This window comes from Acomys minous (genome assembly GCF_964271855.1).
Source record: "Acomys minous genome assembly, chromosome: 15".
NCBI classification, from domain to species: Eukaryota; Metazoa; Chordata; class Mammalia; order Rodentia; family Muridae; genus Acomys; species Acomys minous.
The window spans coordinates 26905789-26919690 of record NC_140497.1 but is presented as its reverse complement, the minus strand read 5'-3'; the positions used below and the strand labels follow the sequence as shown (position 1 = coordinate 26919690).

Here is a 13902-nt window from a genome sequence, read left to right as displayed (position 1 = left end):
TTATTACCAATTCTGCACTGCCATGTAAATAATAATAAATGAGCCAGTAGCATTTGTGTAATCCAGATTGTGTTAGTCACACTTCCTATAACAAAATATTAAAATAATTGACCTCCAAAATTTGGCTTGCCATTTTGGTTGTTTTAGTGCATAAGAAGTAACTGTTTGGGGGTCTGTGGTGGCACAGTTACATGGTGGAGGGAGTACAGAAGTGGGGACAAATGTCCCCACTGTGACCCGGGAAACACAGAAGGAATAGGGGAGTGGATCTCACAATTTCCTTCAAGGGCAACCATAGTGACTGAAAGACTTCCCAGTGGGTCCAGCACTTAGAGGGTCTTCCATCTCCCAGCAGAGCCACCCTGGCAAACATCTTAACACATCCACCTTGAGAAATTGTCAACATCTCAATTATAACACAAAGGCTTGTTCAAAATGTCACAAAATCAAGTTTGTCTCAATGTACTCGGTGTCTCTTACTATATGGTAGCATATATGAGTGAAGTATATCTTAAGATATACTGCAGAATGACCAATTGTTTTTCACCCAGACTATTTTTTAAAATAATTAGTTAGGGTTACTATTGCTATGATGAAACGCCATGACCAAAAGCAAACAGGGGAGGAAAGGGTTCATTTGCCTTGCACTTCTGCATCATAGTGCATCATAGTACATCATCAAAGGAAGTCAGGATAGGAACTCAAGCAGAGCAGGAACCTGAAGACAGGAGCTGATGCAGAGGTCATGTAGAGTTGTTGCATACTGGCTTGCTCCCCATAGCTTAGTCTGTTTTTTTTAAATAGAACCCAGGACCCCAGCCCAGCACTGGAACCACCCACAACAGTCTGGACCTTCCCCCATCAATCACTAATTAAGAAAATGCCCTACTAGGCTACCTACAACCGGATCTTATGGATGCATTTTCTCATCTGAGCTTCCCTCTTCTCAAGATGACTATAGCTTGTGTTGAGTTGACACAAAACTAGCCAGAACAGTAAGGAGAACAAATTACTACAAAAATAATATTAGAGAAAAGCATAATGAAAGTACAAGTTAAAGTTATTTACCATTAAAATCAAACAAATATGAAAAGTATTGAGCATTCTGAAGCATTCCTAAGTGAATCCTCTCCTAGACCCAGACCAGCCACACACTGGCCACACACTGAAGAGGTTCACAGATCAAGAAGCCCAAGCTAAGAGCTGGGAAAGCAGGACAAAGGCTTTCTAAGACCTAGTTCAAGAGTCAGGAAAGCCATGTGGGCGTCAATTTTAATGGGTACCATGTTGTGTGTATGGGGGGGGGGGGGGCGCGTTCCCCAGCTATTAATAAGGGATTCCACCCCCTCCCAAAATGTTTTTTTCCAGAAAGGATACTTGTGAGAAACCTCTGCAGCCCTTAACCATCTGCAAGTCCCCTTCTGGCCATCACATGTTCAACCTGCACTGTGGATGCCCTTACTGGGGCCATGTGAGGCCATCCCTCTAACGCAATTCTGACTTAGCTGAATGGCTCCTGATGTTTCCCTCCTTTCCGGGTCCTTTCTTATCCTTTTCTCCTCTTATTTTCTGTCCTTGACCCTTGGTATGCCATCAGAAAAGTCAGAGCTTCACTTTTTCCTCATTTTTTTTATTTAAAATATGACTTTCTTGTTTAAAATTTAAGATTGCATTATTATAAACACTTAGAATAGAATAGATTTTGAGTTATTTTTGTTGAGAAGTAACTATAAATTTGAAAGTCCTCTTGTTGTTAATGATGGCAAATGTCTCCTCAAATGTGCTTTGAAATGTAATATGTATCCACACAAGTAACAAACCCCAATATAATAATAATTTACCTTTATTAAGTTGAAATTTTTATATTTTATTACACTATATAAATTGATACTAATCAGTATTCAACATACAATGAATTGTCAAGATAAAATTCAAGTTTTCTTAATATTAGTATGTTATTATTGATAAGTATTAATTATAATAATAATAATAAATGTCTTATCATAATACAGTTTATTCCAGCTATCACATTACTATAGAATATGTACATACCCATGTGAGGCCACTTCCTCTTTGGTGAGGAAAAGACCTTCTTGTATCTGTGTTCCTGCAAAGATATACATCTATCTGGCTTTCAGTTATGCAGCTCTGATGACTGGATGCTGTTAGAGAATTGTAAATTACAGTACAATTTGAATATTAAGATTCTATTCTCAGTTCTATCATTTCCAAATAGTCTATCAAATATTTATGTATAAAATTCACCTATTTTCAGTTAAGCTTCTTTTTTATTTATAAACATACTGTATTAGAGATAATAACACTCTTTGGTTTTTATATTTTGCTTTTTTTCCCCAAGATAGGATCTCTCCTTGTATCTTTGGCTTGCCTCTCCTGGACTCGCTTTGTAAACCTGGCTGGCCTCGAACTCACAGTGATCCACCTGCCGCTGCCTACTGAGTGCTGGGATTAAAGGCCATGCCTGGCTAACATTTTGCTTGTTTTTTTTTAAATCACCCACAAAACACAATTTCATTTTTTATTTGGACTATAATTTATTATTGATGCATCATATGATTATTGACATGTAGAGGAATTTTAATTCAGAACATGGCTGCTCTGACAAGAGATCACATCCAAAGACCTTCTAGGTCTGTGTGATCTGGCTGGAATACAAACATGCCTTAAATCCAGGAGACAGAGGGAAGCAGATCTGAGTTCAAGGCTAACCTGGTGTAGAGCAAGTATCAGGTAAATAAAAGCTTAGGTCCAGGCATGGTGGTACACAGCTTTAATCCCCAAAATGAAGGCAAAGTTAGTTTGCAGAAGGAAGCATCCATGTTTGAAAGTGATATCTAATTGAGTGCCAGAAAAGATGATGATTCAGAGAAAGATTTGACAGGATAGGATATGCCCAGCTCTCACAAAAACAGAGAGGAAAGGGAAGCCACTTAAGCGAGCATCACAGAGAATTGGAGAGAGGAGGCAATTTTACTGGGAGAGTTTTACAGAGAGAGGTTGAGTGAGAAAACAAGCTAGATACAAGTGAAGACAGAACAAGCCAGAGAATAAGGAGCCAGATTGGAGCAGATTGCTGGAGTTAGTTTGAAGCCAAGCAGAGCAATTCAGAGGCTGAGAAAAAAGCCAGATTGAATAAGTTAGTTGGGAGAAGAATTTGAGCCAGAACAGCTGAGTTGAATCAGCCAGCCCAATGCTCAGTAAGAAGAAGAAAGGATGAGCTTATTAAGCAGTGAGTCTCAGAGGCTGTAAACATTCTAGATTGTATGGAGGCTAGGAGCTTCCAGGACTAGGGCTAGGTTAGCAGACAGAGGCAATAATAATCAGAGACAACAACTGGAGCAGGTGAATAAAAGGGTTTTTTAATAATAATATTTTTAATTTTTTATACATTTATATTATTCTACATATATAAAATAAACTACACACCACAAGAATAACCAAGACATAATCAGGAATTATATAAATGTTACATTCATAGTGTTTTGGCTGTTTGTATTTGGCAGCCTTGAAGAAAACATCTTTCCTACCTTAATGAGTCTAAAATTCTCAATGAAAATCATTATCTATCATATCTCATCTCTATCAACTTAAAACATCTATCTAGACCTGAAAACATCTTAACCCCAAAACAACTAAGATTAATTGTAAAACTAAACTATCTGGTCTTCAACCCCATCAGGGACTTAAGAAGGGATAAAATTAATTACCTGAGTAAACAGGAAGTACAGATTAGCAGCTTCCAAATTGAAAAAGATGACAGAGACAATTTGATGTCTGAACAGTCACTCAAAACTCTCTATCATCTTCAGCCTTCTGGCTCAATATATCTGACAGACTTTTTTTTTTTTTTTTTTTTTTTTTTTTTTGAGGCAGGAACTATTGAGGACTTGCTTAGCCTGTCTTGGCAGAGTTTATCTGTCAACTCTATCTGCATCCAACCTTGCCTATATTTAGGCAGAATTCTGTCAGTGGTCAAAATGAAGACATTTTTCCCAGTGGCTAGTTTGCCACATTTGAAGCCATCTCCATAAGGAGATTCTTTGATGTTCATCATCTTCTTTGAGTTGATTATTATTACAATCCAAAGAGTAAGAGCATCTAACAACTGTTCACGAACATTTATTGCAATGAATATACTTTATGTGAAAGAAAAATGGAAGACACAAGCTTTGCTTTTTTACTTATTTCTCAGGAAGAAGAAGTCCTAGAATTCAAAATCAGAAAAATATTGATAATTTTAATCACAATTTCAATAGCAAGATGAATGAGATAGCTAGCATGAATTGGAATATACATAATTTAAAGGGAGGCTAAGTAGCCACATGTTTTACTTTACATTGTGTTATAGTATCTTGGCTTGGGGTTTTTGTTTGTTTGTAGAAATTAGATATCTAAAAATCATGACCAAAACTTGAAATGAAATCATGACACTGAAAAACATTCTGAAGGCATTCCCCTTTCTCCTGGGCTAAGAACATTTAATGAAGTGCATTACCAAAGAGATTCTCAACCAGAATCTAATCCCCACAGCTGCAAATGCAGAAACAGACCCAGGTATAAAATTGCCACTCGTCAGAGCAAAAGTTCACATCACACTCTTACTAGTGAAAACAGGCCTCCTTGCCATATACCCTGCATGCCAGGTGTTTGTTGCTGTAGTAAATAGACACAACATAGACATTCCTCAGACTAAAAAATGTTTTCTTCTTCCTACAAACTCTCTTGCCCTGGTCTTTCTGTGATACCTATGAGGGAGAAAATGCCTTCTGTGGAGTTCCAGCCCTTTAGACATATTCCGAATCAGGCTTTGCCAATCACTAAGCAGGTTGTCCAGCTGGGATGACTGATAGGAGCTAACAAATGGGGTTTAATAAGTGCTATCCTGCTCTTAAATCTTTCCATTTCCGGTCGTTATGTGTATCATTCAGAAAGCACTTATTAGCATGTTGAGCAGTCTGAAATGTTGCAGTTGATTAAGAACAACAACAAAACTAAGTTGTATCATAAGATCAAAGTGCATTTATGCTATACAGATTTGGATAATCCAGGATACACACACACACACAAACACACACACACACACACACACACACACACACACACACAACCTAGAAACACTATAAAATTGTAAAGTTTGTTTGCTTCCAGAAGACCAAATGAATAAATTCCAATTAGATAAGATCTGTAATACATTAGTAAAGAAAAATACTTGTCTAAAGTGGAAACGATTAGGGAGCCACTTAAATCAAACTCTGAAGGTTTCAATACAGATAAGTCTCTGCTCACCATCCGTCTGGAAAAGTTTTCACAGCTTTGCCTGGCCAGAGAGTGGCTCTGACTATGGCTGACATTAGATTATATCACCAGACAAAGAAGGACCTGCAAAACTGTGAAATCACTTCTCACACAACTCCAGTGGGATCTCGAGGGACCAGTAGACTCTGTGTCTCTCTTTCCCAGGTGCCCAGCTGAGACAGAACTGCCTATGACAAACTATCCTCACCTCTTATTAACTGAAAAACTGGGTTAGTTCAAGTTTGTCCAAATGTAGCTTGAGAAGTTACTCTCTAAACTCTAGTTTCTAAATGTCAGTTGTCTGCACAGCCCTGGGTTAATCTGGAATATCAACTTGGTTAAGAAACATCCAGATCACTAATAGGGGTACACCTTTTGTTTGTGTTTGCAGGGGCATTTGTAAACAGGTTGAGTGAGGGGTGAAGACCTTCCCTAAATGTGGGTGGCACCATCCCACAGGCGGGGTTCCCAAATAATAAAAGAGGGGAAAGAGAAACACATTACTATGCACTGGCGTTCCCTTCTCACTCCTCTTCCTTGTGGGTGCCAAGGACCGAGCCCCTCCCACAGCCATGCTTGCCACATAAGGGAAGGCACCCTTTGATGTGTGAGCCAAAAGAAATCTCTTCCGTTAGCTTGATTCCTGTTCAGAATTGAGTTGCAGAGATGAGAGAACCAACTGATTCCTACATGTAGCATTTCTAATGGACCACAAGGATAAAAGTAATAATGATAGTAAGACATTTAAATCAGCTCTAAATTAAAATGAGCTGGCATAGAGATTACAGTGTGCTGTTAATAGAAGCATTAGTCTGAATTAAAATTCATGATGTATGACTAAGAAGGAATTGGGTTCTTTTCCCGATACTACCGAGATGAGCTTGCAACAAGGGGTCAGAGTGTTCTCCTAGTGAGCTGTGCCACAAAGGCGTCGGGCTCATTTAGAGATGAGACCTGGTGTTTTCCATAGTGAGCATTGACCAGGGCCCAGTTATCCTGAATAGTTGCCCTTCAATTTCCATAGCTGAGATAAACTAAAGCCCCTCTGCAGGTTCAGGTTACTTCCTTGCTCCAGATCTAACTGGTTATTTTATTTGGCTGAGATTAGGACATTTTGGTCCATAGCTTAATACTAACGAAGTCTGGGTTATTAATGGATCATTGTCGCCATTAATTGAAGGACAAAGAAGCTGTTTAGGAGTCCGTTGAGCTCTCGAGGCAAACCGCACTAAGTATGGATCCCAGGTCTGCTACTTCTGTTGCACCATCCTCAGATTTCTTCTCTTGGAGCTGCTGTTTCCTTGTCTCCTAAAAGGAGACACTGGGTGCTATAATGAGAGCCATGGGTTGTTACGTAGCCTAGAAGAGTGAATGTCATTATCCGTCATCACTCCTCTTTCCTTTCCCTGCTGAGCTACAGAAGAGCTTCCTACCAAATAAGGCCAACCGACTATGAGTAAGGATACAACTGGCCACTGCATGAAGTTAACTTTCTCTCGCTCCTATTGCTCCCAGTAACATCTCTACTCCAGTCATTTCAAAATGAGACAGATTCTCTTTACTGTTAAAAAAAAAAAAAACTCTCTAGAAAATTGACTAATATCTTCTCATAAAACTTACCACTTGATAATAGTATAAATAACTATGGTCACCCCTCTGGGTTTCACCTCCAAATATTCAGCCAACTGAGAATGAGAAATTCTTAGTAAAAAATAAAAAAATGCCATCAGTATGCATCAGGTAAGTTTAGGACGTTGCCATCCCCGAAGCCAGTGCTTCTCAACCCCTTTGGAAGTCGAACAGGGGTCACCTAAGACCATCAGAAAACACCAATATTTATATTACAGTTCACAACAGTCGTAAAATTAGAGCTAGGAAGTAGCAACAAAAATAATGTTATGGTTGGGAGTCACCACAACATGAGGAACTGTATTAAAGGGTCGCAGCCTTAGGAAGGTTGAGAGCCTCTGCCCTAAACCATACACTATAACCTGCATTGCCATCTCCTAAGGCATACATTACAGCCACTATTGACATAGCTTTTACATTGTACTAGGCATTATAAGTAAGCGGAAAGGATTTCAGGTGGGATTGGAGACCAGTCTAGGGTATATTCAAACGCTGAGCCACTGGCTAAAGAGACCTGAACACTTGTGGACATTTTCATCTCTGAGTCCTAGAGCCACTTCTGCATATGTAGTCAAGGACACTACACTAGGAATTGCTATGATTGTGACAGAGGGACGGCTTCAGAGGCATCCTCAGTCATTCACTATGGCCACCGCTGCTCTCTCACTGGAAACATGGTTTGGACTGAAATTATTGCAAGTAAATTCAATCAGAGAATCCTGTTCTTATTTTAAAAATCTGAATGTTTGAATTCAGTAAATTTAAAGAGGTATAATATATATACTGCATGAATCGTAATTGGTTCTTTTATAAATTGTTTGATCTTATGGATTAACCCAACTAATTGTTTAGAATATCTCTTTCTCCTTTTAAGAAATAATATAAAATTTATCATATTCATCTGTCACATATTAGCATTTTTGTTTTATCATTTTGCTTTACTCATCTGTGTAATTTGAAAAATAACTTATTTTTTTATATGTTATTGATTCTTGTCTAATAAAAGCATACATGGAAAGCATTTTAGAAAGCTTCCTACCATGACGGTCACTTTGCACAACTCGACTACCAGCTATTCATATTTATTCTGCCATCGACTGTATGCCACTGACCTTGTACTCCAGACAGAGAATTGAGAAGTTAAGATTCTAGGCTACCTTTGCCAATGTGTTCCCATAACATCTTTATCATGCTTCTTTCAGGAAACTGACCACACTACTTGGGAATTAGATGTAGTCAATAAGATGTCACATCATTCATTGGAGGCTAAGTTGGTCTTACTCTTTCTCAAATTCTCCCTGCAAGACCCTGGGTGGCACAGGGCAGTGGTTGTACCATCGATACAATCCTGCAGTACCTCAAGAGAAGAGGTCCAGACAGACCTGTCCTATTCAACCTACAGTGGGGCTGCACACATACCAAACCACACAAACACACATCTCAGGTGATTTGCTGTTTATTTACTTTTTCCATTTTTAATCTTTTAATTATTTTTTTTTAAAACATACAATCTGTTTTGATCATGTTTCCCCTCCCAACTCCTCCCAAGTCTTCCCCACCTCCCTACCCACCCAACTTCATGTCTTTCTTCTACTCGGTATAATAAACAAAATCAAAATTAAAACAAATTTAAAAAATAAACCACACACACAATAAGATTTTTAAAAATAGCCAGGTGGTAGTGGTGCACACTTTTAATCCTAGCACTGGGAGGAAGAGGCAGGTGAATCTCTACGACTTCAAGGCCAGCATGGTCTATAGAGTGAGTTCCAGAACAACCAGAGCTACACAGAAGCACCACCCACCCCGCGCCCCGCCCCCAACACACAGAGTCCAAGTATTGGCCAAGTATCCCTGGGCAGAGTACCATTTGAGAACACTGATTTTTCCCTTTCTCAGCAGGTGTCAGTTAGAAACAGCTTCTTGGTTAGGAGTGGGACTTGGTATTCATTTGCCCTTCTCCATGCTGGGGCTTTCTGGTTTGCACTTTCCTGGGTCTTGTGCAGGCTTTCACAGGCTCTGTGAGTTCAAATGTGCATTGGCCCCATTGTGTCTGAAGACAATGTTTCTTTAGAGTCATACAGCACCCTCATTCTTACAAGATTTCTGCCTCCTCTTCTCCATAGATCCCTGAGCCTTGAGGGTAGGAGTTTGATAAAGACATCCCATTTAGGACTAGATGCTTCAAAATCTCTTATTCTCTGAATGTTGTCCAGTTGTGGGTCTCTGTGTTAGTGACCATCTACTGAAAGAATAAGCTTCTTTGATGAAGGCTAAGAGATGCACTGATGAGTATAGCAATATGTCATTAGCAGTCATTTTACTGCTATGTCCCCCCTTAACAAAATAATAGTACTAAGTTATCCCCTAGGCTATGACCTATCCAATCTCATGTTCTTGGCTACTGTAATAGCGCCGGGTACTGGTTCCATCTCATGGAGTGGGTCTTAAATCTAATTAAAAAGCTGTTTGTTAATCCCATAATATTTGTGCCACTATTGCACCAGTGTACCTCATAGGCATGTTGCTGTTGTGGGTCACAAGCAAGGTTCATAGGTGGGTGATATTGATGATTACATTTTCTCCTCTGGTAGCAAGGATCAAGCTACCTTCCAACACCATTAACAATAGCCAGCAGGGGTGAATTTTCTACTTGGAAATCATCTCAATTTATCCACGTTTGATGATATACAAACATGGTATCTTCAGCAGTATAACCTTACAATAACATTGTGGAGAGTAGCCAATAGCCTTGGCAATAACCTGTAATGTTTGGGTGAGTGAGCTATGGAGTCCCTTTAGGCAACAATTCAAAAAGATGTGATCTATTTCTGGTACCCAGCATTTTATTTGGTAGCATCTGACATCTAGCATTGTCTCTTCCAATATATGGGGTGAAGTCCCTAATCCTCTGCTGATGAACATATAGGCTGTTTTCAATTTCAGTCTATTATAAGTAGACCTAATGAATGTAGACTGCATTGAACATGGATAAGATAGTATCTCTGTAGTAAGATGCAGAGTCCTTTTGGTATATGCGCCAAAGAGGTATAGCAGGATCTTGAAGTAGATTGATTCTCGGCTTCCTGAGAAACACACTGATTTTCATTCTGGCTGTAACATTTTGTACCCCCACCATCAATGAATATGTGTTTACTCCTCTGTAACGCCCCTCCCCCCATCATTTGCCAGCGTGCACTGTTTTATTTATATTGTGACTGGAATAAAATGAAATCTTAAAGTTGTCTTCTCGGGAGGCAGAGGCAGGTGGATGGATGTGAGTTCGAGGCCAGCCTGGTCTACAAAGTGAGTCTAGGACAGCCAAGGCTACACAGAGAAACCCTGTCATGAAAAACCTAAAACAACAACAACAACAAAAAAAAAAACCCAAAAAATTGTCTTCTTGATAGCTAAAAATGTTGACTATGTTTATGTGTTTCTGAGCATTTGTGTTTCATCTTTTGAGCATTCTCTGTTTAGTTCTATAGTACATTTTTTACTGAGTTAGTCATTTTGTGATGCTGTTTCTTTATATATTCTAGATACAGCTCTCTGTCAGATGTATAGTTGGTGAAGACTTTCTCACTCTGTAGGCTGCTACTTTGCTCAAATGATGGTGTTCTTAGCTGTCCAGAAACTTTTTAGCTTTATAAGGTCTCATTTGTTGGTGATGAGGGTGGATGGAGGGAAGTCTTAATGCCTGTGTCATCAGGGCCCTGCTCAGAAAGCCCTTTCTTATGCCAGTAAAACCTATTCCCTACTTTCTCTGATTCAGTGTACCTGGACTTAGGTGAGGTCCTTGATCCATTTGAAGTTGAGTTCTGTGCAGGGTGATAGATATGGAGCTATTTTCATTCTTCTACCTGAAGCCATCCATCCTGCTTGGCCAGTACATTTTGTTGAATACCTTATCTTTTCTCCAGTGGGTCTTCTTCTTCTTCTTCTTCTTCTTCTTCTTCTTCTTCTTCTTCTTCTTCTTCTTCTTCTTCTTCTTCTTCTACTTCTACTTCTTCTTCTTCTTCTTCAAAAATTGGGTATGTTGAGTTATGTCCAGGCTTTCAACTCCATTCCATTGATCCATCTGTCTGCTTCTGTGCCAATAGCATGTTGGTTGTAGTACACCTTGAAATCTGTCATGTTAGGTAATTTGCTTCAAAACAGAACCAGTAGGTGAACATTTTCTATGAGTTTTGCAGGGAGGGGTATTTTGTTTGTCTGTTTTTCTTCTTTTCGGTGTCCACAACTGAGCCCAAGGCCTCAAACTGGGTACAGAGGTCTGTTTCTCAACAGTTAAGATCCTTTCGACTGTATCGGTACTTCCTAACTCACGCCTAGTCCAGTGAAAAGTTACTGGACTGGGCAGACATTAACCCTCTACACTGTCCTTGTCACCTCCCAGCCCCCATCCCAGGCCATCTGCTTTAATCATTCCCATCTGGGTGACTTCCCTCCATCCACCCTGATCCGGCCATGTTCTTCTCCCTATGCTAACCCATTGCTACCTCTTCTTCCTTCTTCCTCCTGTACCTGTATCTGTCTCCTCTCTCCTGCATTGTGGTCCTCCAACCCCAGGCCTGCAAACTTCAATCTCTCTCTCTCTCTCCCTCTCCCTCTCTCTCTCTCTCTCTCTCTCTCTCTCTCCCCCTCTCTCTGTCTCTTACACACACACACACACACACACACACACACACACACACACACACTCAAACATTCTTTTTTTATTTATTATAATTTATCCATATTACATCCCAATTGTTATCCCCTCGCTGTATCTTTCTGTTCCCACCCTGTTCCCTTCCCCTAGACCTCTGACAGAAGGGACCCTCCTCCCTCACCGTATGACCAGAGCCTATCAGGTCTTACCAGAGCAGCCTGTGTCCCTTTCTTCTGTGTGCCAGAGAACACTCTTAATTGGCAAGAAGTCAATTAATTTAAAGTTGTTCCCCCCAGGATAAATAAGTGTTGGAGGCTTGAGTCTCAGTAAAATGGGGGGATTTTTGAAGTGCTTGTGTCCAACGGGCTATGTGGGGTCTCTTAATCTTGGATTGAATCGACTTGCCTGGGATTCAGAATGAGTCTGTCGAGAGTGAATTGTTGAAAGAGTGAACTTGACCCTGAGTCACTCTCTCCCTTCCTGTTTGGCACAGAGATCTCTTCCTTACACACACACACACATATACACACTTCATTGAAATGATGCCACCTGCCATTAGGCCCTCAAGAGAGGCTGACCTGACAGAGTCAGTTTAAAGTGTCCTTCAAACTCATAATCTAAATAAGCCCGTGTAAGTATGCAGCCTCAAGTACTTTGTTATAGCAATCAGAACAGATCAATGTAGGAGCCTTGTGGACATTAACAAGTAGGGAACATACTCTTTAGGACACATGCCTTATTTAAAGGCTGTAGTTACCACTGTTAGTTACAACGTCTTTTTGTTTGATTAAGCTGTCAAAGGAAAAGTGGATGCGCACGTTGCATCAATGTAAAGCTGCAGGAGCTCAGTGTGGGTTGAAAATGCCTTCTTGAGTTAAAAATAATTATGGTTACAATTAGCATTTGCACAGCACCTGGCAATTGGCAAGCTGCTCTGCCACCGTCATCTCTTACAAAAGTTGTGAACTGGCCCCAAGATACTGTCTCACGCCGGTGCTAAGCCTCCCGCCCAAACCTTGAAAGTTATGATGTGGAATCGAGGACAGTGAGACAGTCAGACATTGAAAGTCAGAAAACCTGCCAAACGCATTGGCATAGAGGAGGATGTTTGACATTTTAGAAGCTCAATAACATGTCCTGTAAAAGAAGCAATTGGCTGAGATTTCATTCCCCAAGGTGTACAAGAACTGCCTGGTACTTTTTAAAAAATCTTTTGAGGTAAGTATTTGATGTATAACAAATAATCAGCTTGCAAACTCAGAAGGCAGAGTGGCAAACCGGGGCCATATTTGAATCTGATTTCGAGGTGAAGCCTAGGCTTTCACTGACTATGAAGAAGCAGCCGGGAGAAGAGATACAGGGAACTGGTAAATATTTTATGTTAAAAACTCAGGCTCCCATTTAAGAAACGGTGTAAGATGTCTCCTCTGCCATGTAACCACAACTTGAAAGTGAGTGTGGGTTTAGGCGGATCTAAATCCTGGGGCCAGATAGGTCAGGCGCTGCTCGGATGAGAAGTAACCTGGATGACAGCGCTACCTGCTTGGCTCTCTGCTTCATCTCAGGAAAGGAGAGGCTAGGCTCCCATCTTCTGGAAGCGGCGCCTCACAGCGAGCGAGGTGATTGGGTTACACAGGGCGCATCCCGATAGCGGGCGCGGGAGCCGCTGGCCCTAAGCCTTTCCAGATGTGGCCGTGGCGCGCGCTGGGCTACAGGCCAAGAGGCCGCCTGCAGCCGCGTCCCGAGGCCGCAGCGCTAGCCGCAATGCCTGCGTCCTGAGCGTCCAGGAGGAACGAGGGTCCAGGGGATCCGCCCGAAGTCACTCGAGCGTGGATGGGGGACCCCGAGGGCCACGTGATGGCCCGGCCCCTGCGAGCCCCTCTGCGGAGGTCTTTCAGCGACCACATCAGGGACTCCACCGCCAGGGCGCTGGATGCTATCTGGAAAAACACCAGAGAAAGACGGCTGGCAGGTGAGGGGCACCGAGAAAGCTAGCGGAGAATTAACCCGAAAGCCTTTGAAGGCACACATTCTGTCATTCACTCGCGAAATTAACAGGCTCATCAGATGGAATATAGCAGTCTCTGGTGTTGGGGAGGGGGAGCGGGGGGGGGGAGGTGTTGTTTTTCTTTTTCTTTTATTGCTTCTTGTTATTGGTCTGATTGTTTCCAGCTAAGGTCTTTGAGCTTTTTTTTTTTTTTTTAACCTTGAGAAGAAAAGCAAGGTCCTTTGGAGTGTCAGGAAATCAGCAGCGGAGATGACAAACTGCAGGCAGGAGCCTGGAGCTCTGCCCCGCAGTTGGT

The 13902-nt window shown here is 41.1% G+C and overlaps 1 protein-coding gene across 3 annotated transcripts in view; it reads left to right on the top strand.

Moving 5' to 3' along the window:
- The window catches only part of DLC1 (DLC1 Rho GTPase activating protein), a 370802-nt gene that overhangs the window by 189179 nt on the left and 167721 nt on the right, over nt 1–13902 (top strand). The window contains exon 1 of one of the 3 annotated variants that reach the window (XM_084758088.1): nt 13059–13571. The exons of the other annotated variants lie outside the window; for them this stretch is intronic. Coding sequence (XP_084614214.1) covers nt 13433–13571 — 139 coding nt within the window. The 5' untranslated portion in view covers nt 13059–13432. Of the gene's footprint in view, nt 1–13058; nt 13572–13902 lie in introns of those variants that run through there. 3 annotated transcript variants of the gene reach the window in all.